Below are 26,860 nucleotides of genomic sequence, written 5' to 3'. Positions count from 1 at the left end.
AGCCTGTCCTCTATGGTCATGCTGGTTCCATTACAATGAGCCTGTCCTCTATGGGCCCTGGTTAAAAGTAGTGCGCTATGTAGGTACTGCGGTTCAATTTGGAACGCACGAGAGTCTGGCCAATGAAAACGGAAACCTCTAAATCACGTCATTCTGTTCTGTTCCAAGTATGATGACAGTGGCGATGATGATGATTAACATGGAGTTGATGACAAATCCAAACACTGCCTCAAATGCCACAGACAGACCAGACACATACAGCCAGCCTGCCCTAAGCCAGGCAAGTACAAGACTCTGGTTAGAATAAGCAGGCGTGTTGGAACAGGGGATCCTAAACTTTTTCACTCGGGGACCCCCTTCCAGCATTGGGGAACATCTTCCCCCGCGCACCCCACCATGTCTATTTCTATTGGCACAAGCACTGTTCATGACTCAAATTGTTCACACCCCTCGGGTTGGTAGAGAGAACATTTTGCAGGTTTAAAAGCTTATTTCCTACAATTTTCACTTTAAAAAAAGTATTTTTATTTTTAAAATGGGATGCATTTTTTTCAGTTTTAAAGCAAATTTTCTTGCAATTCTATACATTTTGCCATGTCTAATGTGTATTTGTGTGATATTTGAGTGACAAAGAAATTACAACAACAGCTATGGGCTAAAAACAGTTGACATGGTCTAGTTGACCTGGACCTTTCTGACAAGTTATACATATCTCTCTCTAAGGTCGACAATGACTGACATGACAAGAGGAACTGATGATGCACTACCCAATTTAGAAATGGCACCTTGTGCCGTCTACTATTACAACTTTCAAGAGAAAGTTTAAAGCTGAACTGAGTTCCTTTAAAAACCACTGTTAGAGCAGAGCTGGAACAAAAGTTGTATTGGCTCCCCTGTTATACTGACCTTGTTTCTGAGTACAGAGACCCCCCCCCCCCTTCCAAACTGTAGAGCAGGGCTTGGCTCCCTGTTATACTGACCTTGTTTCTGAGTACAGAGACCCCCCCTTCCAAACTGTAGAGCAGGGCTTGGCTCCCTGTTATACTGACCTTGTTTCTGAGTACAGAGACCCCCCCCTTCCAAACTGTAGAGCAGGGCTTGGCTCCCCTGTTATACTGACCTTGTTTCTGAGTACAGAGACCCCCCTTCCAAACTGTAGAGCAGGGCTTGGCTCCCTGTTATACTGACCTTGTTTCTGAGTACAGAGACCCCCCCTTCCAAACTGTAGAGCAGGGCTTGGCAACCCTGTTATACTGACCTTGTTTCTGAGTACAGAGACCCCCCCCAAACTGTAGAGCAGGGCTTGGCTCCCCTGACCTTGTTTCTGATACTGTAGAGCAGGGCTGAGAGCAGGGCCTTGACCTTGTTTCTGAGTACAGAGACCCCCCCCCCCTTCCAAACTGTAGAGCAGGGCTTGGCTCCCCTGTTATACTGACCTTGTTTCTGAGTACAGAGACCCCCCCTTCCAAACTGTAGAGCAGGGCTTGGCTCCCCTGTTATACTGACCTTGTTTCTGAGTACAGAGACCCCCCTTCCAAACTGTAGAGCAGGGCTTGGCTCCCTGTTATACTGACCTTGTTTCTGAGTACAGAGACCCCCCTTCCAAACTGTAGAGCAGGGCTTGGCTCCCCTGTTATACTGACCTTGTTTCTGAGTACAGAGACCCCCCTTCCAAACTGTAGAGCAGGGCTTGGCTCCCCTGTTATACTGACCTTGTTTCTGAGTACAGAGACCCCCCCCCTTCCAAACTGTAGAGCAGGGCTTGGCTCCCCTGTTATACTGACCTTGTTTCTGAGTACAGAGACCCCCCCCTTCCAAACTGTAGAGCAGGGCTTGGCTCCCCTGTTATACTGACCTTGTTTCTGAGTACAGAGACCCCCTTCCAAACTGTAGAGCAGGGCTTGGCTCCCCTGTTATACTGACCTTGTTTCTGAGTACAGAGACCCCCCTTCCAAACTGTAGAGCAGGGCTTGGCTCCCCTGTTATACTGACCTTGTTTCTGAGTACAGAGACCCCCCTTCCAAACTGTAGAGCAGGGCTTGGATCCCCTGTTATACTGACCTTGTTTCTGAGTACAGAGACCCCCCTTCCAAACTGTAGAGCAGGGCTTGGCAACCCTGTTATACTGACCTTGTTTCTGAATACAGAGACCCCCAAACTGTAGAGCAGGGCTTGGCTCCCCTGTTATACTAACCTTGTTTCTGAGTACAGAGACCCCCCCCCCCCCAAACTGTAGAGCAGGGCTTGGCTCCCCTGTTATACTGACCTTGTTTCTGAGTACAGAGACCCCCCCCCCTTCCAAACTGTAGAGCAGGGCTTGGCTCCCCTGGTCCTGGAGGGACACAGGAACTTCATGTTTTTGGTTTAACTGACCTGGAAGACCATGTTTGTTCAATTTAGGCAATCACTGAACTGATCAACTAGCTGGTATGGTGCTGTCACGACGTTGGCCTGGGGGGGTAGGTTTTTAACAGTCATAAATACCTCTTCCTCCCTTTTTCCTCTCTACCCTACTGATGTAACATTTGCAACCCCCTTGGTTAACAGAGATTCTGGGAACGTCCGAATGTGGGGGTAAATTAACTATATTCTGGTAATGCGACCAATTGAACATATGCGGTGGAATATATATAAGCCCTTGACGACAATAGAACTTCCTGTTCCGAGGATATGAGGGCGACGGTCCTATGTCAGAATGGTTCAGATAATAACTACAGAACGAAGCCAACATCAGCATGAGCTTTGGTTGCGAATGGTATGAACTTTGAACTCTTATTCACTACAGAAGTGATACCTCCTAGCTGTTGAGTTAGCGACCGCAGCTGCAAACGCAGGTTAGGAAGGAACAGACAGAGTATCCCGTCTATCACACAACGACGTTACAACAACGTATCCAATTGACAACCAGAGACATTCTTCAAAGGACAGAGGACTCGGTTTGGCAACACGGCCTTCCATCTACCACCAACCTACCAAAGCGCAGCTCAGAGTAGATATTTATTGCATTTTCCTTTTCCAAATGGGCGGTAATTTAGAATGCATAAAATACTGTATTTACGATAGCATGGCTTCACCCTTTGTTCCTCAGTCTTCCCGCTCTTTCACTCAAACCCAGCCCCTTTTCTTTTGTGTAACCAGCTGTCATATCTGTTCCGCCCTCTAGGGACGTTTTCCTTTATGACGTCATTTGTAATCAAGTTATGATTAATTGTGTGTATGTGAATTCTGTGTGATTAGTTAGGTATTTAGTAAATAAATAATTAAACCCAATTTTGTATTGCTGATTCAAATTGTTAGCCAGGGTTCTTGCAGACAACCAAGAATTTACAACTTTCAGATGAGACTGAAGTAAAATGAAGATTAATGTTGACTGCTATTGATGTAAAATATTACTAGGTCTTTAAGAGTTTATTCGGAAGATAACAGCTCTATAAATATTATTTTGTGGCGCCCGACTCTCTAGTGAATTACATTTAGATGATTAGCTCAATCAGGTGACATTAATTACAAAGAAATTATTTTATAGAATAGCATGTCATATCACTTAATCCGGCATAGCCAATGACACGACAGTGCCTAGTTTGAACAAAATCCTGCCGTACCTGAGGCACTCTAAGAACAGGGTTGCCCAGGAACAGGGTTGCCCACCCCTGGTGTACTGTATGTGTTAGTGGGTACCTGGAAGAGAGAGGAGGCGTAGAGTAGAGTCCCGTCTCCTCCCAGACAGATGATGAGGTCAATACAGTGAGAGATGTCATCATAACCTGGACAGGAAACACAGTTCAGCAATTCAGTAGAACTATATAAGTTGTAGCCATGTGACCCAATCCACACGTTTACTGAAGGGGAATGGATCTGACACACTGCTGGGTGGATGTTATGCAATGAGAGATGGTGTGTGTGTGTGTGTGTGTGTGTGTGTGTGTGTGTGTGTGTGTGTGTGTGTGTGTGTGTGTGTGTGTGTGTGTGTGTGTGTGTGTGTGTGTGTGTGTGTGTGTGTGTGTGTGTGTGTGTGTGTGTGTGTGTGTGTGTGTGTGTGTGTGTGTGTGTGTGTGTGTGTGTGTGTGTGTGTGTGTGTGTGTGTGTGTGTGTGTGTGTGTGTGTGTGTGTGTGTGTGTGTGTGTGTGTGTGTGTGTGTGTGTGTGTGTGTGTGTGTGTGTGTGTGTGTGTGTGTGTGTGTGTGTGTGTGTGTGTGTGTGTGTGTGTGTGTGTGTGTGTGTGTGTGTGTGTGTGTGTGTGTGTGTGTGTGTGTGTGTGTGTGTGTGTGTGTGTGTGTGTGTGTGTGTGTGTGTGTTACCTTCTCTAAAGGTACAGAGTTGTTTTCGTATTGTGGCGAAGGTCTCGTCCGTAGTCAGGGAGACGTCAGCCACCACCCTCCTCTCCACAAAAACCAGCATACCCTTCTCCTGGAGCACATGGCAATGGAACTTCACTTTACTTACTCAATACTGAATAGAAAGCCCAACCCTGGTAGGTATCCAGTAGATCTGATTCAGACCGAACAGTCTGATATCATCATAGTGTGTATATAACCATGTGTATGTGACAAAATAACATTTGATTTGATTTGATAGTGCAGCATCATGCTTTCATTCAATTCTGGGACTGCATGCTTCCACCAAGATAAACATTTAATCAAACTGCATTGATCTCTATAGATTCACCATTGATAATGTAACAGCTCCTATTCAAACGCATCATAAACAACAATGTGCAAGCACATACTCACACACACACACACACACACACACACACACACACACTTCAGCTCTATGATACAGTACCTCAACGAGGAAGTGGCAGAGTTCTTTGAATGGTTCTACCAGGCTCTCGTCTCGTATCTTCCTGATGACCAAAACGTTGACAGGTGGTTTGTTCCACGTCAGGCGCTGACTGGCCGGATCCTGGATGTGCCTGAGGAACGACGAAAAGTAGTCTACATTTATTTATACATTTTACAGTTCGCCTCACAACATCAGGCACAGAACAGTATAGCTACACACACACTTCCATTGGCAGATTCCACATTCCCCTTTACCAAAAATAAATGTTTCTAACTAGTCTTGATTTTCCTTTTTGTTACCATTTAAACGACATCCGGTGGTTGCACTGAAGATAATCCCTCATCTTCAAAAATTCAAAAGCTGTTCTGAACAGTCATTCAATAACATAGTAAATACAGAATTAGATAACGAAGTCCAAACTCCACAGCTACTCAGTCTCACCAGATCCCAGGGTTGATTATTTATCTTTACTGTCTACATGGACAGTGTGTCTATGTAGAGTAGGGGTTATTGTCATGCAAAAGCCTGCCTGTCTCATGGTAATTAACAGTTTATTAACATAAGCAAGTTCAGCATCTCCAGGCCGGCACTCATACAAGCTGCTAATGCGCGTTTTTGAAACATCTACATTTTTAAAAAGTATAATAAATCAATTTAATATACAGCGTCATAATACATCCGTTATTTTAGGCAGGTCTAAAGAAACATTATGATATGAAGACAACGTGTTTCAGAAGATCAGAGGTTATCTGGCACCATGCCAATGGCAGCCTGGGGCGGCAGCGTAGCCTAGTGGTTAGAGCGTTGGACTAGTAACCGGAAGGTTGCGAGTTCAAACCCCCGAGCTGACAAGGTCTGTCGTTCTGCCCCTGAACAGGCAGTTCTGTTCCCAGGCCGTCATTGAAAATAAGAATATGTTCTTAACTGACTTGCCTGGTTAAATAAAGGTAAAATATATATATATATATTTTTTAAATCTAGCAGACAAGATAGCAGACAAGATAGGCTTATATATGTCTGTGCCATTATTATAATATTATATGATTTTAAAGTAAGACGAATATAATTGAACTTGTTAGAATAGAATCAAAAGGAAATGTTTCCCATTCTGGAACAAGTGCACATACGAAGAGGTTATGTTGAGCTTAAAAGGTGATCAATCATTTGAAACAGGTCCAATATACTAGATTTAGAGTTATTTGGCAACTTCAGTTGTGAATGATACAAATCAACACAGCATCATACAACAATTTTACTGAGTTATAGTTCATAAAGGAAATCAGTCCATTTAAATCAATTCAATAGGTCCTAATCTATGGACTTCACATGACTGGGAATACAGATATGAATCTGTTGGTCACTAAAAAAATTACAAAAAATAAAAAGTATGGGTGTGGATCAGAAAACTAGTCAATATCTGGTGTGACCATGCTTCTACACCTGCATTGTTTGCTGTTTGGGGTTTTAGGCTGGGTTTCTGTACAGCACTTTGAGATATCAGCTGATGTACGAAGGGCTATATAAATACATTTGATTTGATTTTGATTTGACCACCATTTCCCTCATGCAGCACGACATCTCCTTGGCATAGAGCTGATCAGGCTGTTGATTGTGGCCTGTGGGAGGCTGTCCCACTCCTCTACAACGGCTGTACAAAGTTGATTAATTTTGTCGGGAACTGGAACATGCTGTTGTAGACGTCGATCCAGAGCATCCCAAACATGCTCAACGGGTGACAGTTTGGTGAGTATGCAGGCCATGGAAGAACTGGGACATTTTCAGCTTGCAGGAAATGTGAACAGATCCTTGCGTGCATTATCAGGCTGAAACATGAGGTGATGGCGGCAGATGAATGGCACGACAATGGGCCTAAGGATCTTGTTACGGTATCTCTATGCATTATCAGGCTGAAACATGAGGTGATGGCGGCAGATGAATGGCACGACAATGGGCCTAAGGATCTTGTTACGGTATCTCTATGCATTATCAGGCTGAAACATGAGGTGATGGCGGCGGATGAATGGCACGACAACGGGCCTCAGGATCTTGTTACGGTATCTCTATGCATTATCAGGCTGAAACATGAGGTGATGGCGGCAGATGAATGGCACGACAATGGGCCTAAGGATCTTGTTACGGTATCTCTATGCATTATCAGGCTGAAACATGAGGTGATGGCGGCAGATGAATGGCACGACAATGGGCCTAAGGATCTTGTTACGGTATCTCTATGCATTATCAGGCTGAAACATGAGGTGATGGCGGCGGATGAATGGCACGACAACGGGCCTCAGGATCTTGTTACGGTATCTCTGTGCATTCAAATTTCCATCGATAAAATGCAATTGTGTTTGTTATTCCGTAGCTTATGCCTGAACATACCATAACCCCATCGCCACCATGGGGCAGTCTGTTCACAACTGTGACATCAGCAAACCACTTGCCCACACGACGCCATACACGCTGTCTGGCAAATGCCCGGTACAGTTGAAACCGGGATTCACCCGTGAAGAGCACACTTCTTCAGCATGCCAGTGGCAGAGTATGCGAGTGGAGTTTGAGGAGCACGCCCAATTTGACTGGAGCGTGATTCTCAAAGGTCGGCCTTCTCGCCCGCTCCAATTTCACTCCAGTAGCGCTTTCACTAGCTCGGGGCATGCCCGGCCCAGCATGCATTTCTCCTCTACTTGTGTGCTGCTATAGCCCCTTGCTTCAACTACTGTCATGGAGTTCACAGAATATTTCATAAAGAAACTAATAGAACACACAGGTGCTAAATCAAGGTGACTTACAAAGATGAGGACGAAAAAGCAAGAGAGGGAGTGTGGTGATGTAGTGTCCACAACTAAATAATCATTATGGAATCTGAAGAGACACGTATCGCTAAAGCATGATGGTGTACTTAATACGTGTACATGCTAAAAGAGAGGAACGAGGTGGGTAGATAACTAAATGTGTCATTGTAGTAAAGTAGTCAAACAAAAAATAAGATATCTTAAAAGTTCTGAATGGGCCATTATCAAATGGCCAGGAAGAGGGGCGGGGGCGGGGCGGGGCGGGGGGGGGGACATGTCCTTTGTAAGCACTCAAATAGTGAATGGAGGCTGCTTTCCCACCAGTTTGTTTTCCCAATCATGCCGAGTAGGAACATGCAGCCGCTTGCTGTGCGACAGGTGATATTCCACCCAAACTCTGTATGCCATGGGCTCTCCAACCATGTTCCTGCAGCTAGCCAGTACTCTGTATGCCATGGGCTCTCCAACCATGTTCCTGAAGCTAGCCAGTACTCTGTATGCCATGGGCTCTCCCTCTCCCAACCCTGTTCCTGAAGCTAGCCAGTACTCTGTATGCCATGGGCTCTCCCTCTCCCAACCCTGTTCCTGAAGCTAGCCAGTACTCTGTATGCCATGGGCTCTCCCTCTCCCAACCCTGTTCCTGAAGATAGCCAGTACTCTGTATGCCATGGGCTCTCCCTCTCCCAACCCTGTTCCTGAAGCTAGCCAGTACTCTGTATGCCATGGGCTCTCCCTCTCCCAACCCTGTTCCTGAAGCTAGCCAGTACTCTGTATGCCATGGGCTCTCCCTCTCCCAACCCTGAAGATAGCCAGTACTCTGTATGCCATGGGCTCTCCCTCTCCCAACCCTGTTCCTGAAGCTAGCCAGTACTCTGTATGCCATGGGCTCTCCCTCTCCCAACCCTGTTCCTGAAGCTAGCCAGTACTCTGTATGCCATGGGCTCTCCCTCTCCCAACCCTGTTCCTGAAGCTAGCCAGTACTCTGTATGCCATGGGCTCTCCCTCTCCCAACCCTGTTCCTGAAGCTAGCCAGTACTCTGTATGCCATGGGCTCTCCCTCTCCCAACCCTGTTCCTGAAGCTAGCCAGTACTCTGTATGCCATGGGCTCTCCCTCTCCCAACCCTGTTCCTGAAGCTAGCCAGTACTCTGTATGCCATGGGCTCTCCAACCCTGTTCCTGAAGCTAGCCAGTACTCTGTATGCCATGGGCTCTCCCTCTCCCAACCCTGAAGATAGCCAGTACTCTGTATGCCATAGGGCTCTCCCAACCCTGAAGATAGCCAGTACTCTGTGTGCCATGGGCTCTCCCTCTCCCAACCCTGAAGCTAGCCAGTACTCTACTCTGTATGCCATGGGCTCTCCCTCTCCCAATCCTGTTCCTGCTGCTAGCCAGTACTCTGTATGCCATGGGCTCTCCCAACCCTGAAGATAGCCAGTACTCTGTATGCCATGGGCTCTCCAACCCTGAAGATAGCCAGTACTCTGTATGCCATAGGGCTCTCCCTCTCCCAATCCTGTTCCTGCTGCTAGCCAGTACTCTGTATGCCATGGGCTCTCCCAACCCTGAAGCTAGCCAGTACTCTGTAGCTAGCCAGTACTCTGTATGCCATGGGCTCTCCCAACCCTGAAGATAGCCAGTACTCTGTATGCCATGGGCTCTCCAACCCTGTTCCTGAAGATAGCCAGTACTCTGTATGCCATGGGCTCTCCAACCATGTTCCTGAAGATAGCCAGTACTCTGTATGCCATGGGCTCTCCCTCTCCAACCCTGTTCCTGAAGATAGCCAGTACTCTGTATGCCATGGGCTCTCCCTCTCCAACCCTGTTCCTGAAGATAGCCAGTGCTTCATTTGGGAAATCAACTGAAATCTGTTTGGGAACATCGATAGTAACACGTTTTCAAAACTACACATATTTAATCAAACTGTTTGACAACCCCTCTGTCTGCGCGCTGGAGAAAGGAATGAAGGAAAGAGGAGAAGATGGAAACGCACGGTGGTGAGATACTCTGTAGCTAAAAGGTAACGTGTAGCCTATTAATTATTCAAATGTGAAAAATGCCCAATGGCATAAGGTAACCAGTCCATTCAGTAAGCATAATAACACAGTCCACAGTCAAAAGGCCATTACTAGAATTAGTTTACTGTTGGAGTATAGGCTAGACCCAATTAGGTACCAAAGACATGTTAAATCTGTTGTGTTTTTCTGCCGTGTGTAATATGCAGTAGGCCATGTTTCGTTGTTAGGCTTTGAAACATCCACAACGACCACGTGTTCCACTCAGTTGGCATTGGGACCTGTTGAACCTCTATCTTCAAATTGATCATCACAGTGAGGTGAGTTTTAAAAGCATGATAATGTATTGATAAGTGTTTGATGTGATTTTCATTGATATCCGAGTGGTTAGAGGGACAATAGAGCGCTGAGTATCAGGCCATTAGTGACCTGATGGGTGTTAGCCAGTTGGGTACTACCACAGCATGTCCAGAGTGCATACAAGGAGATTACTGTGACTCAACAGTCACGTGGAATTTTAATGCGGTCATGACAGCCGGTGTACAGGGTAACAGAGTCAATGAAACAGCCATAGGCTAGACCCTCTGCAACTAAGTACCCTAGGTGTTCTGACTCACAGTACCGGTTCACAGGACACTACTACCCAATCACAGTCCTGTCCTTAAATCTCAATAGGACACTACTACCCAATCACAGTCCTGTCCTTAATGCTCAATAGGACACTACTACCCAATCACAGTCCTGTCCTTAATGCTCATCTTACCTGCTGATACTGGGACAGTTACGTAAGGATTCAATGCCAAACGATGCAACTAAAATAACAAAGACAGAGAGGGGAACAAATTCCAGACAGTGTGTAATGTAAGTGCAATGAAGTTCCCACACCAATGACTTACATGACGGAGGTTGGGTTAGGAAGAATACAGGCTTTGGGTCCAAAGTGAGTAGCAGGATATGGTCCATGGAGAAAATGAGCTCTCCTGTAGGAGGTAGAAAAGAGGACAGTCAGACAGTGAGCGAGAGAGAAAAGAGAGAGTCAGACAGATAGAGCGAAAGAGAAAGACAAGACAGCAAAAGAGGGAGCCAAAGAGAGAGCGAGAGAGAGAAAGCAAAAGCGAGAGAGAGCATGTTCAGCTAGCTACCCTAAGGCAGTACTGTGGCTATGGCATGTCCAGCTAGCTACCCTAAGGCAGTACTGTAGCTATAATGGCATTATTATCCCAGTAGTCTCATGTTAGCCTGGTCCTAGATCTTTTTGTGCTGTCTTGACAAATCCTAGACACAAGACAACACACCAATCAGCTACTGAAAGAGACTATGTCCCAGGCTACCTGCAGCTCTCAGACACGCACCTCTTAGGGGAGGTCTCTGCCATCTCTGCCGTTGAAGACCCAGAGGGCTCGGAGTGTTCGTGTTGGACCGGCAACCTGATTTGCTCGCCATCGGGCAGCAACAGGTGTTCCTGGTCATCCTGATGGTGGCATTGGGGCCTCTTCTCCTCCCGTCGTCTCTTAGGTGACTTCCTGTGTTTGGAGGTCGAGGACCTGACTGTTTCTGGAGTGTTGGAGCTTCTCTCTGGTCTAGCTGAGGAACAGGATGACTCTTGACCCTCCATCCTGTAGGAACACACACGTACACAGTACACACACATAAACTGGTGTTGAAACTGTAAATATCTCTGGTTGACCACATGCTGCAGCAGAGTGACTAGTGTCACAACAACATAGTTAACAAAACCATGCAAATAGGGTTTACAGGGCAAATATATAAACACTATCAACACATGACCTGTCTAATTATATAGCTAGACTAGCCCAAAGGCTAGTATTGAGCCGTTTCAATATCGCCATATGCTGGCCTTTGAGCTATAGCTAGTCTTGATAACTGGATAAAATTACTAGCTGGTTAGGTAAGTTAGCTAGTTAGCTATCTAAGCAGGCCAGCTTTAGCCAAAATCTCAACTTGTTTAAAGCCTACACTCCTGTAACCTTAGCATGACAGCCTTCTAAACAAAGAAAAGCACGGACTAACAAGACATGGCTAACAATGGTTTAATGCCAATGCAAGGTCAACTGGACTCAGTTTAGTTAACTAGCTAGCAAATAAACCCGGTAAAGTTGTCTAAGCTTCTGTAGCTACCTTGAGTTGCTAAACAGCTCTCCTTACGACATCATCAGCGCTGTGTTAGCTTCCACGGGTTGAATAGCAAACGAATCTGATGAAATACTAGTAGCTGGTCAAGGGCAAATGTTATAATGCTACTTGTGTGTCTGTGATTTTACTTGCAAAGCTTAACCTAGCTAGCTATCAGAACATCAGTTGACAGAATCAAAACATAAAGGTACATGCGCAGTGGAAGCCATTCGGAAAACGGATCATTCACGAATGACTGTTCAAGAGCGTCAAACCTGCCACACCACTGCGCAGCATTCGAGATCTCAAACAGACCGCCATATCAATTGCCAATTTAGTGTAGCCTATGTATCTGTCAACATATTTAGACTGATAACATTAAAAAAATCGAATCCTGGGTTAGAAAGGAAAACCTGTTGAGAAGTGAGCTGCCAACGACAGGGTTTACGGCATCAGTACCCTAGATCAGGGTGTTTTCAAACCGCTCTTCAGGGACCCCAAGACGTTTCAAGTTAAATCAGGTGTGCTAGCTCTAGAAGAGATCAAATACATGGAATGCCTGGGGGTCCCAGAGGAGCGGTAAACGCCTGCCCTACATGCCATCTCCTGCAGCTGGCTCCAGAGGTACCGCCCGGCACCTGACTCCGAGTGCATTTGAGTAGTAAGCCTAAAGCAACCGACTGTAGATGAAAGTGGTGTGATGTGCGTTTGGGACAGCCGAAAGTCAGACACTGAGCAGATACTTTTGGGAAACCGGGCCCAGATCAACATTGTTGATAACCTTTTTTTTATGTTGAAATAGACATGTATCTAACCTCCATATCACACACTCACAACCTGAAATATAATATTATTTGTGTACACATTGTACAATCAATCAGTGAGCGAGAGACTCAAATATCACATTTATTTGTATATATCCACTGTACACATAAATCATGGCAAAATGGTTAATGTTTCAGTCATCTCTTTGGTCATGTGGGTTAAACAGAAACAGCCTAATGATTGGTTGACATTAGAGTCTCCCACAATGCAGGTAATGGCTGCAAGATGAAGTACGTGAAGAGAAACTGCAGAAAATTGCAGTCAAAACATAATGACCTTTGATCACATGATTTTTGACAAGTTCACATGTAGGCGCAAGTCGAAAAAAATGTATCCCTAGAGTGCAACACAGTTTGAAAGGTGGTGATCAATGATATATCAAAGATGGTCACCGACTTGACAAAAGTGATCCACTCGAATGCGCACTCTGGTTTTTGACCCCTCTGACATTATACCACTAACTTTTAACTTTCAAAAGGCAAGAATTGGTAGCTTCGTACGAACCATCCTGATCCCGCATGCTTAAATGTAAGCTGGTTCGTACAAGGCTACCGAATGGGTGGAATGACCCAGTAGGTGTCATACTGTAAATAGATCGGCATCATTCAGCGCTCTTTTGACACACAGACACCGTGAACTAACACCCAGGGTCCGGGTTTCCCAAAAGCATCTTAAGGCCAAGTTCATCGTTAGAACCTTCATAGGACCATCGTTAAATCCCTGAGCTGTTTCCCAAAACCACCGTTATTAAAATTGCACCTGAAAACGCTTGTATTCCAACACCTGCCTCAGGCCTCCCAGATGGCGCAGCAGTCTAAGTGTAACAGTATAATTTTACGTCCGTCCCCTCGCCCATACCCGGGCGCAAACCAGGGACCTTCTGCACACATCGACAACAGTCACCCTCGAAGCATCGTTACCCATCGCTCCACAAAAGCCGCGGCCCTTGCAGAGCAAGGGGAACTACTACTTCAAGGTCTCAGAGCAAGTGACGTAACCGATTGAAGCACTATTTAGCGCACACCGCTAACTAAGCTAGCCGTTTCACATCCGTTACACTCACCCCCCTTTTGACGTTCCTCCTTTTTCCGCAGCAACCAGTAATCCGGGTCAACAGCATCAATGTAACAGTATAATTTTAAACCGTCCCCTCGCCCATACCCGGGCGCGAACCAGGGACCTTCTGCACACATCAACAACCGTCACCCTCGAAGCATCGTTACCCATCGCGCCACAAAAGCAGCGGCCCTTGCAGAGCAAGGGGAACTACTACTTCAAGGTCTCAGAGCAAGTGACGTAACCGATTGAAACGCTATTTAGCGCACACCGCTAACTAAGCTAGCCGTTTCACATCCGTTACATAAGGCACTGCATCTCAGTGCTAGAGGTGTCGCTACAGACCCGGGTTCGATCCCGGGCTGTATCACAACCAGCCGTGATCGGGAGTCCCGTAGGGCGGCGCACAATTGGCCCAGCGTCGTCCTAGTTAGAGGAGGGCTTTACAAGTAGGCCGTCATTGTAAATAAGAATTTGTTCTTAACTGATTTGCCTAGTTAAATAAAAACTTGTAGAACAGCAAAGTGGGTTGTTAGTTGCTTTTTGGCCCTTCCTCGTCACTTTATACACAGAAGATCTCTGTTTAACAAGGTATATCCGTCTCTCTCTGACCGGTGATGACTTCAGAACAAAGTTGACTAAAAAATAAAAAGTTGCCAATGTCTTTGCAATTGATACAAACAAGCAACGTATAAAAAGAGGCTTCAAATGAAAACCAAGATGACAATGAAAATATATATAATATACAGTACCAGTCAAAAGTTTCATGAAGTTTGTAAAAAGTTAATTTGTTGAATTTCTTTCCTTCTTAATGAGTTTGAACCAATCAGTTGCACTGTGACAAGGTATACAGAATGTTTGTTTTCTTACCAAATAGGGCTAAGTCCATATTATGGCAAGAACAGCTCAAATAAGCAGAAAGAAACAACAGTCCATCATTACTTTAAGACATGAAGGTCAGTCAATGCGGAACATTAAGAACTTTGAAAGTTTCTTCAAGTGCAGTCGCAAAAACCATCAAGCGCTATGATGAAACTGGCTCTCATTAGGACCGCCACAGGAAAGGAAGACCCAGTTACCTCTGCTGCAGAGGATATGTTCATTAGAGTTGCCAGCCTCAGAAATTGCATCCCAAATAAATGCTTCACAGAGTTCAAGTAACAGACACATCTCAACATCAACTGTTCAGAAGAGACTGGATGAATCAGGTCTTCATGGTCAAATTGCTGCAAAGAAACCACTACTAAAGGACATCAACAAGAAGAAGAGACTTGCTTGGGCCAAGAAACACAAGCAATGGACATTAGACCGGTGAAAATCTGTCATTTGGTCTGATGAGTCCAAATGACTGATGAGTCCAAACGGTTCCAACCACCATGTCTTTGTGAGACGCAGAGTAGGTGAGCATGTGTGGTTCCCACCGTGCAGCATGGAGGACGAGGTGTGATGGTGTGGGGGTGCTTTGCTGGTGACACCATCTGTGATTTATTTAGAATTCAAGGCACTCTTAACCAGCATGGCTACCACAGCATGCTGCAGTGATACGCCATCCCATTTGGTTTGCGCTTAGTGGGACAATAATTTGTTTGTCACAGGACATTGACCCAACACACCTCCAGGCTGTGTAAGGGCTATTTGACCAAGAAGGTTAGTGATGGAGTGCTGCATGAGATGACCTGGTCTCCACAATCACCCGACCTCCACCCAATTGAGATGGTTTGGGATGAGTTGGACCGCAGAGTGAAGGAAAAGCAGCCAACAAGTGCTCAGCATAATGTGGGAACTCCTTCAAGACTGTTGGAATAGCATTCCAGGTGAATCTGGTTGAGGGAATTCCAAGAGTGTGCAAAGTTGTCATCAAGGCAAACGGTGGCTACTTTGAAGAATCTCAAACCTAAAATATATTTTGATTTGTTTAACACTTTTTTGGTTACTACATGACTCCATATGTGTTATTTCATAGTTTATGTCTTCACTATTATTCTACAATGTAGAAAATAATACAAATAAAGAAAAACCCTTGAATGAGTAGGTGTCCAAATGTTTGACTGGCACTGTCTATTTCATGATATGTAGCCTAACGTGCGCGATGACGTGCCAAATCGGTGAGCTAATGCATTTGTATTGGGTAAGCATTAGAATAAGCCGCCTCAATTTTTGCAGCCATGGGTGGTAATAGGAGCTGATCAGTCGTCAGCATTGTGAAATAATTATGTATAACTTGAATGGATAAAGCTGATCCGAGAGCAGCGCTCCCTTTCTTTAGAGCCTCACGACCGTTGGGAAAACTGCATCGTTAAAACATTGGTAAAACAAATTCCATTGCTATTTGTAGTTCCTTGCGGTCGAGTTGCCGTAGCAGGCAGTGATGCAACCGGTCAGGATGCTCTTGATGGTGCAGCTGCAAAACCTTTTGAGGATCTGAGGACCCATGCCAAATCTTTTCAGGCTCCTATGCGGGAATAGGTTTTGTCGTGCCCTCTTCACGACGGTCTTGGTGTGCTTGGACCATGTTAGTTTGTTGGGGATGTGAACGCCAAGGAACTTGAAGCTCTCAACCTGCTCCACTACAGCCCTATCGATGAGAATGGGGGTGTGCTCGGTCCTCCTTTTCCTGTAGTCCACAATCATCTTTGTCTTGATCACGTTGAGGGAGAGGTTGTTGTCCTTGCACCACACGGTCAGGTCTCTGACCTCCTCCCTATAGGCTGTCTCATCGTTGTTGGTGATCAGGCCTACCACTGTTGTGTCGTCTGCAAACTTAATGATGGTGTTGGAGTGAACAGGGAGTACAGGAGGGGTCTGAGCACGCACCCCTGAGGGGCCCCTGTGTTGAGGATCAGCGTGGTGGATGTGTTGTTACCTACCCTCACCACCTGGGGGCGGCCCGTCAGGAAGTCCAGGGTCCAGTTGCAGAGAGGTGTTTAGTCCCCGGGTCCTTAGCTTAGTGATGAGCTTTGAGGGTACTATGGTGTTGAACATCATTCAAAAGTTTGGGGTCACTTATAAATGTCATGGTTTTTTTTTTTTAAATCTAATTTTTTGTCCATTAAAATAACATCAAAATGATCAGAAATAAAGTGTAGACATTGTTAATGTTGTAAATGACTATTGTAGCTGGAAACGTCAGATTTTTAATGGAATATCTTCATAGGCGTACAGAGGCCCATTATCAGCAAACATCACTCCTGTGTTCCAATTCTGGTGACATGATAATCAATGCTTGGCAGCCATTTGACAAATAAAAATGATTTCTCTTATCCATAATAATCTCATGTCGGTGGCCTAGCCTATTCCACAAATGGGAATTTAACCGCAAAAGTTATTTTTAATGTGCCTCACTTCATCACGCACAGCCTTTTATCTACAACAAGTCCATTTGAGGGAAACGCATATCTGGTGGGAAAATGCGCATGTTGATTTTATGCAGATTTTAGAATATATTGCCAATTGGATAGAAACCTAGTTACTGAGAAGAATCTGAATCTCTGCATTGCTTGAGAAATATAGAAGACACTTCTAGAGATGAGACTTCTAAGAGATCCCCTTAGAAGTAGGCTATTCCCTATATATTCTGTATCAAAAGGGTTCTCATTGGATCCAAGGGTGTGAATGAACTGAGAATTTTTTAATGACTTTGTCTTCCGTTTTAACTATGATTAACCACATCCTGCTGGAGCTGTATCTGATGCTGTTGGTCGAAGTAACTGATTTCAAAGACACAACCCATAACCTTTTTTTCAGTTGTTTCTCAAACCTAGTGTTTTTTTCATATCGGGGTGTATGCAGTACCTGGCCAAATTAAAGGACGGCTAAACATTGTGAGTTGGCCTCCATTTTAAATTTGTTTTGTTAAGAAATGTAAGAAATTCAAACGCGAGTTGGTTTCCCAGTGTGATTTGACGTGGCCGTCTCATGTGTGTTTGCAGGTGGTCGAGTAGGCCGAATGTTTTTGCCAAATAGCGTCAGTTGGGCTGGTGTGTAACTGTGGCAAAGTTGGTTTGCCTTTGGATGGCCTGGCTCCGGGGCTAGTTAGGGGCCGTTAATAAATTACGTATTGTAAAATGAGAGTTGCATTTTGCACACCTATTAGTTCCCATTAAATGCTTTCGATATTTGTATATTCATTTCTAAAATGTATAGTTTTGAGGTTAAGTTATTGAAATTTGGAGCTAGGCTGGGCCCTGCTCTTTCTTTTGAATGGTCATTTCTCTACCATAAGCCACCTCCGTCGTTTTAAGAGAATGTGGCAGGACGTCCAACTGGCCTCACAATCGCAGACCACGTGTATGGTTTTGTGTGGGTTAGTGGTTTGCTGATGTCAATGTTGTGAACAGAGTGCCCCATGGTGGCTGTGTGGTCATGGTATAGGCAGGCATAAGCTACAGACAACAAACACAATTGCATTTTATCAATGGCAATTTGAATGCACAGAGATACCGTGGTGAGATGCTGAGGCCCATCGTCGTGCCATTTATCCGCCGCCATCACCTCATGTTTTAGCACGATAATGCACGGCCCCATGTCATAAGGATCTGTACACAATTCCTGGAAGCTGAGAATGTCCCAGTTCTTCCATGGCCTGCATACTCAGACATTTCACCCTTTGAGCATGTGTGGGATGCTCTGGAGCAACATGTACGACAATATCAAGCATCTTCGCACAGCCATTGTGAAGTAAAATATTTGAAATTGTTATTTTTTTGTTCAGTATGATCCCTGCTGTATAAGTAGTGTTTTTAAAAAAAATCTTTATTTATAGTGTTGGTATATACTTTGACTGACTGGTGTACAGCTAATTGCCTATCAGGGATAATAAAGATAATATTATCGATCAGTGATCGTCTACGACACCCCGGTTTCATATCCAGAATAACATAAGATTTACAACACCAGTTTTGACCACAAGAACTTTACTAGAATTTGATCCAAGTTCATTGTCTATACAGGGTATATTTATATCATTGGCTATACAGGATATGTTTACAAGGTCTGAGATCAGGGGGAGGGAGAGAAAACAGAACACTAGAAATACAACTGAGGTATTAGCTAAAAGCATGTACACGTATGTCATCATATACTAGTAAATATCAATTACGACCAACGGTTAAAGATGCAGTGTCCTCTGCTTAAAAAACATTTTATATCACAACATGAGGTAGGAGAACCGTGTCTCGTTTCATGCAAAGAACAAACGTCTCAATCACACTGCATTGTTGTTGGCAACATGGTTTGCAAAAGTCATACAGACACTCACTGCCATACATCTTTCAGAATATAGCATTTTAAGAAAAAGAAAAGTTCGTTTTTAAACAGCCATAAAAATATTTTCTTATTTTTAAACTACCGATTTGTCAGGTGTAGCCTACTAAGTTTAAACTGAAAATATGGCGTACACGTAGTGTTTATACCTCAGAGAAAACCAAAACACACATAACCATTTTTTTGTGTTGGATTAACATCCTAGCTAGCTCCCACGCTGCTAAATAAGAACGGTGTTCCTAAATAAATATCCAACTACAAAGCATTAATGGAAACAATTGACCCAACACTTCTTCAGCGGATCCCAAATCCAACTTGTAGCTATCGTTTACAGAGTACTAACTCTTCTACCCTACGTCACCTTCATTAAAGGGATCGTTCCGTGATTTCACTTTTTTTTTTTTTTTTAAAGCAAAATCGTTGCGCTATCCATTTAAATCTGGGAACAATCCATTTGGGATGGATGTAAAAAAAAGCAAGGCCAAGGGTCTAGTAGTAAGCCGAGTTGGACAAAATACACAGCTATAAAAAAATAAATAAAAATAAAATAAACTGTACAAAGCACATGACTGTGGTTAAGTCCCAAATGGCAACCTATTCCCTTTATAGTGCACAACCTTTGACCAGGGACCCATAGTCTTCTAGTTCTCATAACATTGCAAATGCAAGAGGGCACAGCACACCGTGTTACAGCATAGTATGTCTTGATTTATTTTAATCGATTGTATCCATCACATCATTAGCATGGCATTAAACTAAAGTAAATATAGAGCGCCCTCTTCTGTATACATTTAAATTTACACCAACAGAAAACATAGAAATACATTTGATACCCCAAAACGATTGTTGTAGACTGTTCTAGGAGGTAACTATGGCGATAATAACAAAACCTAATACTGATCATCTTGTGATGTAAAACATCAATGCAGTTCCAAGGACCCTCCCTATACCCCCAAGACGATAAAGTGTTGTTGACAAATAATTAGGACACAAACCACAGCGCTACATGATAATAAATCTCTCCCCTTCTTCATCGCTACTGTGCTTCGGTCACTGGCAAATACACATGCGCTCAGAACCAAACACACTTCTCTCTCTCTCTCTCGCTCCACTTTGCAGAATTTAGAGGCTACATTTGTATAGTTTGATTAGGTAGTTGGTCAACAAGTTGTGTGTTAGGTTTCTCCCTCCCCACCTGTCTGTCACAAATGACACGCTATTCCGTATATAGTGCACCATTTTTTAAATGTTCTTTTACCAGAGCCCTATGGACACTATAGAATAGTGTCACTTTGGACACAAACAATTCGGTTTTATACCATAAACATATTAAGTCAGATATCATTAAACTAACAAACCATATTAAGGGGATCCATTTACTTAGTTACATGCAAACCTTTTTTTTTTTTTTTTATGTTTTCAAAATTTAGTTTTTAAAAATATAAACATGTTCGGTGCATATTCAAATTTGTCTGGTGGTGTGGTTTAGTGTACGAAAAATGGATTAAGAGAGAAAGCGTATACATTATGATTACACGTCAAGTCTATCAGGGTGAAATCATCATCCAGGAAATAAACAAATCAAGGTAATCAGGTCTGGGAAGTACTGTAACGACGTACTTCCTTTCCCATTCAGCCCTGCGGTCGTATCCGAAAACCATGCACTTCAACAGCAATTTTACACCCTTTAAAAAAAGTGCGCTCCACAATATCAATGTACACAGCGGAGCGACAACAAATTCTAATCTGCCCAAGACAGTCACTATCCGTTAGTCCCAATTGTAGGCATGCCGTAAAAAAAAAAAAAGTTAATTAACAGCCGATCAGTCTTGAATTCTGCTATTGTTGATAACCGTAAACAAGAAGTCTGTCTGCTGCGTACGATGACGTTATATTGCGGAGTGTTCCTTTAGCAGAGTAAACGATACGTCAAATCTACATTTTTCAAAGACTCAGACAACAGAAACATAACGGATGTTTTTAGAGCGTCGGCCTTGCCTGGTCCAGTCAATTGTATAATAACCTTTAGAATATTATCCCATGGCATAGTTAATATATTAAATTACTAATGTATGTACAAAGTGAATATAAATCTTTAGTTGATACATTAAATATATTTTTTCCCCCTCAAAATAATTTCCAAAAGTTTATGGAACAACGGTCGGTAGAGCAGAATGGATTTGTTCTGCATGTAACTGAATTTCACATCAGACACCCAGGGCGTTCGTTTCGTTGTAGTTTTGTGGGGTGGTTTTTGTCCTCATGAAAATAATGGGTTTTGAAGCTTTCTTTAAACGTTGCTGCTTAATAACAAAATAAGTCCTACTATATTATAAGTACTGTGTCAGGGCATGGTGTAAACTCTGTTCTAAAGGGAACTGTTTCTTTAGAGATCTGCATTGAAAAGTCCGAGCACAGTGGAATGTCTACCAATTTGCATGTATAGCAGATGCATAAAAAAATATGCTTAGAGTTTAAACCAAGGCCCTCTTTTAAATAACTATTTACATGCAACCTGGCTCTAAGGGTCTGGGGGGGCTATAAAAAGACTTCCCTGCTCTCTTAGGGTCCGCCTGTGACGGCTAAATCCGTTCTGTGTGAGCTAGCTGATTGGGTGCTGGGTGTGCTGTTCGCCTGGACTTCTACACAACAAATCACACTACCCCCGGCTGATGTGGCATTGCTTTGGTGTGTGTGTGGGAGGTATGGCAGCTGCCCACATTCTGATGAGACAAAAGGGGCTCCCCTCTCCCGGCCCACCCAGCCTGAGAGGGTGTCTGCCCCCTGCACTCCCGCCTGACGGTCTCTCCCCTTCCTCTCTTCCCTGCCACGCTCTATTCGCCTGACTGTACCTCCCTGCCTGGGCCAGGCAAGGCTCTGTTTGTTCAGTGAGGTGGAATAAAGTGGAGGGGAAAGAGGAAGGGCCCTGGATCCTAGGCAGGCAGATCAGATGTCAGTCTGGACTAATTCCTTTCACCTGTGACCCATATTCCCCCAGGCAGACAGCTAGCCCCTGCAGCTCTCAGAGTGTGCATCCCAAATAACAACCTACTCCCCATATTGTGCACTACTATATAGGGAATAGGGCATTACTTTTGTCAAAAGTAGTGCACTATACGGGGAATAGTCTATTATTTGAGACAGAGAGGGTCTCACAGAGGAGAGAGGGTGGCAAGACCCTAACTGTTGCTAACGGAAATCAAACACTCAAACTCAACACCACTTTTCGCTTATTTGAAAGTAATGTGTATAAGGATTTTTTATTTATTTTTTAAACAAAGGTGAAACGAAAATGTGTATCCATAAAAATGTCCTGTGTGGCTAGTAGCTGGGCCAGAGCACTGGACTGCCTGTATGAGATGGGGAACACCCAAGCGGGCGCCATCTTAGCTCCAGCAGCTCCGGTTGGCGTGCCAGGTAGTAGTAGAAAGAGTGACAACGCTAGTGTAACCACAGTTCAGAACAGAGTCAAGGGGCAGGGCCAGGACAGAACTGTCTGTCTGACCTCCCACACTGCATGTGGGCTACAACACATCAAATCCACAATCTAAAGGAGGGAGGGAAGGAGGAGAGGATGCAAGGAGAGTGTCCTTAAAAACATCCTACTCCTATCGGTCTGCCAAGCAGTCATTTGTTCATTCAGTAAAACTATAAATTAAAAAACAAACATATATATCCCCAAAAAGTTGAAATACTGTTTACGGACAGGGGGCGGGGGTAAACCAAAACATTAGTTTAATGTGGTGTTAAATTAATAAACAAACAGGAATCCTTATCCAAAAAAACTAAAGAGGAGGAGGGAGAGAGATACCTAGTCAGTTGTAAAACTGAATGCATTCAACTGAAATGTGTCCGCATTTAACCCAACCCCTCTGAATCAGAGAGTTGCGGGGGGCTGCCATAATCAACATGAGAGAAGCAGCCTGGGGGAGAAGGGGGTAGACATGGTGAGGGAGGGGGTTGTCTGTGTCTGAAGGGCTGCCGTCTCTCCCAGCAGGGGGGTGAGGGATGAAGGGAGGGAGTCGCAGCAAAAGAACGGAGGTGAGAGAGACAGAAGGGGCATTTCTTAAGTTCCTCTACTTATGCGCATGGCCGTTCTACTGCTCGGCAGGGCCAGCGGTGTGTCCCTCTGTGTGGGGCGTGTGAGAGGAGGGGGTGGGGGGCGGAGAGGGGCTCCCTGTAGTGACGAAGGAGGCCGAGGTGGAGGCCGTCTGGCCCATTTGCTGTTGGAGCTGAGAGATGATTCTCTCCAGCTTCTCCCGGGCATCCCGCTCACTCCTCAACTCTTCCTGGAGCTTATCCCGGTCAGCCTCCGCACCATCCAACCTCCCACGCAGTTCTGCAAGCTAGAAGAGGGGAGGGAGAGGAGAGAAAGAGATGAAGTCAGGTTAGTCTGAACAGTACACACACACACAGCCAGCCTAAGCCCGACACCAAGAGGATGAAGGAGACAGCAGGAGGTGTGTGTGTGTGTGTGTGTGTGTGTGTGTGTGTGTGTGTGTGTGTGTGTGTGTGTGTGTGTGTGTTTGTCTGACTGTGTCCCTACTTGATCCTTGTGGGGACCTAAAATACCCACAAGGATAGTAAAACAAATTCTCCCTTGTGGGGACATTTGAGTCCCCATGAGGACAAAGGCTATTTTAAGCGTAGGTTTACGGCTACAATAAGGGTTAGGGGTTTGTGGCTAGGTTCAAGAAAAAGCCATATCTCAGACTGGCCAATAAAAATAAAAGATTAAGATGGGCAAAAGAACAGACACTGGACAGAGATATGGCTTTTTCTTTGCAACTCTGCCTAGAAGGCCAGCATCCCGAAGTCGCCTCTTCACTGTTGATGTTGAGACTGGTGTTTTGCGGGTACTATTTAATGAAGCTGCCAGTTGAGGACTTGTGAGGTGTCTTTTTCTCAAACTAGACACTAATGTACTTGTGACACGGCCTGGGATCGAACACGGGTCTGTAGTGATGCAGTGCCTTAAGAGTTCTCCCGAGTGGCGCAGTGGTCTGTCTTTTTTGCAGATCCTCTCAAGCTCTGTCAGGTCGCATTTCTCCCCCTCTTTCAACCTGAGCCCTAGGACCATGCCTCAGGACTACCTGGCCTGATGACTCCTTGCTGTCCACCTGGTCGTGCTGCTGCTCCAGTTTCAACTGTTCTGCCTGCAGCTATGGACCTGTTCACCAAACGTGCTACCTTGTCCCAGATCTGGTGAATTCAACTTTGTAGAGACACTGAATGATCGGCTATGAAAAGCCAACTGACATTTACTCCTGGAGGTGATGACCTGTTGCACCCTCTACAACCACTGTGATCATCATCATCAGACCGTGCTGGTCATCAATGAACATCTTGGCCATGTTCTGTTATAGTCTCCACCCAGCACAGCCAGAAGAAGACTGACCACCCCTCAGATCCTGGTTCCTCTCTAGGAAAAACTCCCTAGAAAGAACTGAACCTAGGAAATTAACCTAGCCACCGTGCTTCTACACCTGCATTGCTTGCTGTTTTGGGCTTTTAGACTGTTTCTGTACAGCACTTTTTGACATCTGATCCTAACCCTGGTTAGCATAGCGATCCTAACCCTGGTTAGCATAGCGATCCTACCCCTGGTTAGCATAGCGATCCTACCTGGTTAGCATAGCGTTCCTCCTGGTGTGTGTTGTCACACACACAGCTCTGCTGTCTCAGCTGTTCCAGTCTGTGCTCCAACTCCCTCTGCTCCTCCCTCACCTGCCCCAGCCTGTGGGCATGCTCAGTGTGCACCGCCTCCAGCTCACTCTGCAGCTCACACTGCTCTGCTGCCAGCTGCTGCAGCCTGACAGCCTCGCCTCCACGCAGCGCCTCCAACTCCTACACACAGAGACACACAGGATGACAGGTTACATTTCCTGATTGATACCCCTTATGGTTTATGTTAGTTGTTCAGTAACTGGAGCAATTCAAAGTTCAGCAAAACGGTACACTATAAAAATCAGTTGATTACGAATGTAAAATGTTGAATTCAATTAAATGGAGGTGATTCAAAATGTGTAGACAACCAGCTGACATGGAGTGTTTCTGCTGGACAGGAACAAATTAGAGCAGTCCGGAGGGGTGGGGGGGGGTCAACACTGATCTACGCTATTGACTGTGGCTGATGCCATTTTTTCTGGCTGGAGTTTACCATCTCTAGTTGTCTGTAGTGTCTCACCATCTCTAGCTGCAGCTGGTTGTGCAGGGTGGAATGCAGCTTCTCCTGCTGTCTGCTGTACATCTGAACGATCTCCACTACGATCCTTTCCTTGTCGTCCTCACAGACAGAAGACAGGACATCTTTACTCCCCAGCGCCGCTACCGACGTGGTCATCGCTACAGCAGAAGAACTCTTGTTGCTGGGGATGGTCTCCATGGAAACTGGCTGCTGGCGGTCCCGGTCAGCAGTAGAAACAACTCGCTGCTGAGACTTGGCGTCGTTGACAACGGGAGGAGCAGGGGGAGAGGCATGGAGATCTGAGGAGCGAGAGGGGGAGGAAGGAGAGGTTGAGAGGGGGAGGAAGGAGAGGCTGCGGGAGAAGCAGTATAGTCAACCCCCCCACACACAGCAGTCAACCAACCCACACACCCACGTCAGTCAACCCACACCCATGCATGGGTAACTAAGATAAGACCGTGTACAATGCTTTGTCCACTCTGTGTATACTGTATGCACTCACAAATACACAACCAACCACATGGATGGAGAGAACACACACAACACACACACACACACACACACACACACACACACTTAAACTTAACAAGTATTGGCACATGTGCGAATAGTGATTAATAGCTAAATAAATGCTACAGTAGCTGTTTTCACAAGTATTTCTGCCATTTTGTTTCATATCTGGTAATACACAACGAAATAGGAATCCTAACGTTATAGCTATCCAAGCAACACTGCCTGGCTGGGCGTCTGTGTGCACTGCTTAAAGGTGTCATTTATTAGCAATGCGCACAGGCATATACGTTGGGTTAACTACTAAAGTGAGACTATGCATGTTTCTTTGATATTTACATTGTTTAGTTCACAAATTCAGTTGCTTTTCAAATGCTTGAGGTTTTTTTTCTTCCACTACTAGCGAAGAGAAGAAACATCTCTCAGTGAGTCAGATTCTCACAGGAGATGACTCAAGTGGCCCTGTTACCAAGGTAACCTTAAAAGGGGCAGCTGAACTTTGTCTCATCTGTGATATTTTTGGTAAAAAAATATAAAATTAAGTTGACCAATATACCACACTACCGATTAATAGAAATACAGTTCTTAAAAAAATATATATAAAAAATAAGCATGCTTATCCATTTTGTTGTGTTTTCTTGTGTATTTAAAACAAAAATAAATGTTCCGGTAAAAAAATAATATTAAAAAAATATATGTTTTTATCTACCTGCCACAGTGGCCGGTCAGAAAAAAAAAAAACTACATTTTAGGCTACGGCCACACACACACCTTACTCAACACTTCAAGGTCAGACTGGGCAACACACACACACACACACACACACACTTCAAGGTCAGACTGGGAAACAGCAGCATGCACACACAAGCTCTTCTGTCTTTGTGGGGAGTTAAAACCAAAAGTCTCCACAAGGATAGTAAAACAAGGACAATTCTCCCTTGTGGGGGACATTTCCAGAATCCCCATGAGGACAAAAGCATTTTTAAGCTTAGGGGTTAGGTTTCGGTGTAGGGATACGTTTATAATTAGGGTAAAGGGTTAGTTGTTAGGTTTAGGGTTTAGGAAAACGTGATTTTGAATGGAAAGGATAATATGTCCCCATGAGGATAGAAGAACATAACTTACGTGTGTGTGTGTGGTACTGACCCATAGCAGTGTCTTGGTGGCCGTGGGCCAGTCTCCTACTGTAGTGGTGTTTGAGCAGCACCCCCAGAACCTCAGAGCTGACCTCCGGCTGATCCCTCAGAGACACATTAGGAGCCACCATCTTATCATATGAATACAGGTTGTAA

General features: G+C 44.8%; 2 protein-coding genes across 6 annotated transcripts in view; both read right to left on the bottom strand.

Moving 5' to 3' along the window:
• Window positions 1-11,931, bottom strand: part of nadkb (NAD kinase b) — a 25,139-nt gene extending 13,208 nt beyond the window's left edge. The window contains exons 1-6 of one of the 2 annotated variants that reach the window (XM_052476163.1): window positions 11,735-11,931; window positions 10,948-11,211; window positions 10,492-10,575; window positions 4,785-4,914; window positions 4,298-4,406; window positions 3,679-3,764 (exon numbers count right to left, since the gene is read on the bottom strand). In XM_052476163.1, coding sequence (XP_052332123.1) covers window positions 3,679-3,764; window positions 4,298-4,406; window positions 4,785-4,914; window positions 10,492-10,575; window positions 10,948-11,210 — 672 coding nt within the window. In that variant the 5' untranslated portion in view covers window position 11,211; window positions 11,735-11,931. Of the gene's footprint in view, window positions 1-3,678; window positions 3,765-4,297; window positions 4,407-4,784; window positions 4,915-5,083; window positions 5,211-10,491; window positions 10,576-10,947; window positions 11,212-11,734 lie in introns of those variants that run through there. The other variant, XM_052476164.1, reaches the window with a different exon arrangement.
• A 7,436-nt stretch (window positions 11,932-19,367) lies between these two features.
• The window catches only part of LOC118376405 (ski-like protein), a 43,599-nt gene continuing 36,106 nt past the window's right edge, over window positions 19,368-26,860 (bottom strand). For 3 of the 4 annotated variants that reach the window (XM_052476159.1, XM_052476157.1, XM_052476158.1), the window contains exons 5-8: window positions 26,694-26,860; window positions 25,059-25,357; window positions 24,497-24,718; window positions 19,368-23,217 (exon numbers count right to left, since the gene is read on the bottom strand). In XM_052476159.1, the coding sequence (XP_052332119.1) occupies window positions 22,969-23,217; window positions 24,497-24,718; window positions 25,059-25,357; window positions 26,694-26,860 (937 nt within the window). In that variant the 3' untranslated portion in view covers window positions 19,368-22,968. The remainder of the gene's footprint in view (window positions 23,218-24,496; window positions 24,719-25,058; window positions 25,358-26,693) is intronic. The other variant, XM_052476160.1, reaches the window with a different exon arrangement.

The sequence above is a fragment of the Oncorhynchus keta genome, chromosome 23 (genome assembly GCF_023373465.1).
Source record: "Oncorhynchus keta strain PuntledgeMale-10-30-2019 chromosome 23, Oket_V2, whole genome shotgun sequence".
Taxonomy (NCBI): Eukaryota; Metazoa; Chordata; class Actinopteri; order Salmoniformes; family Salmonidae; genus Oncorhynchus; species Oncorhynchus keta.
This window is presented reverse-complemented; position numbering and strand designations above follow the sequence as displayed.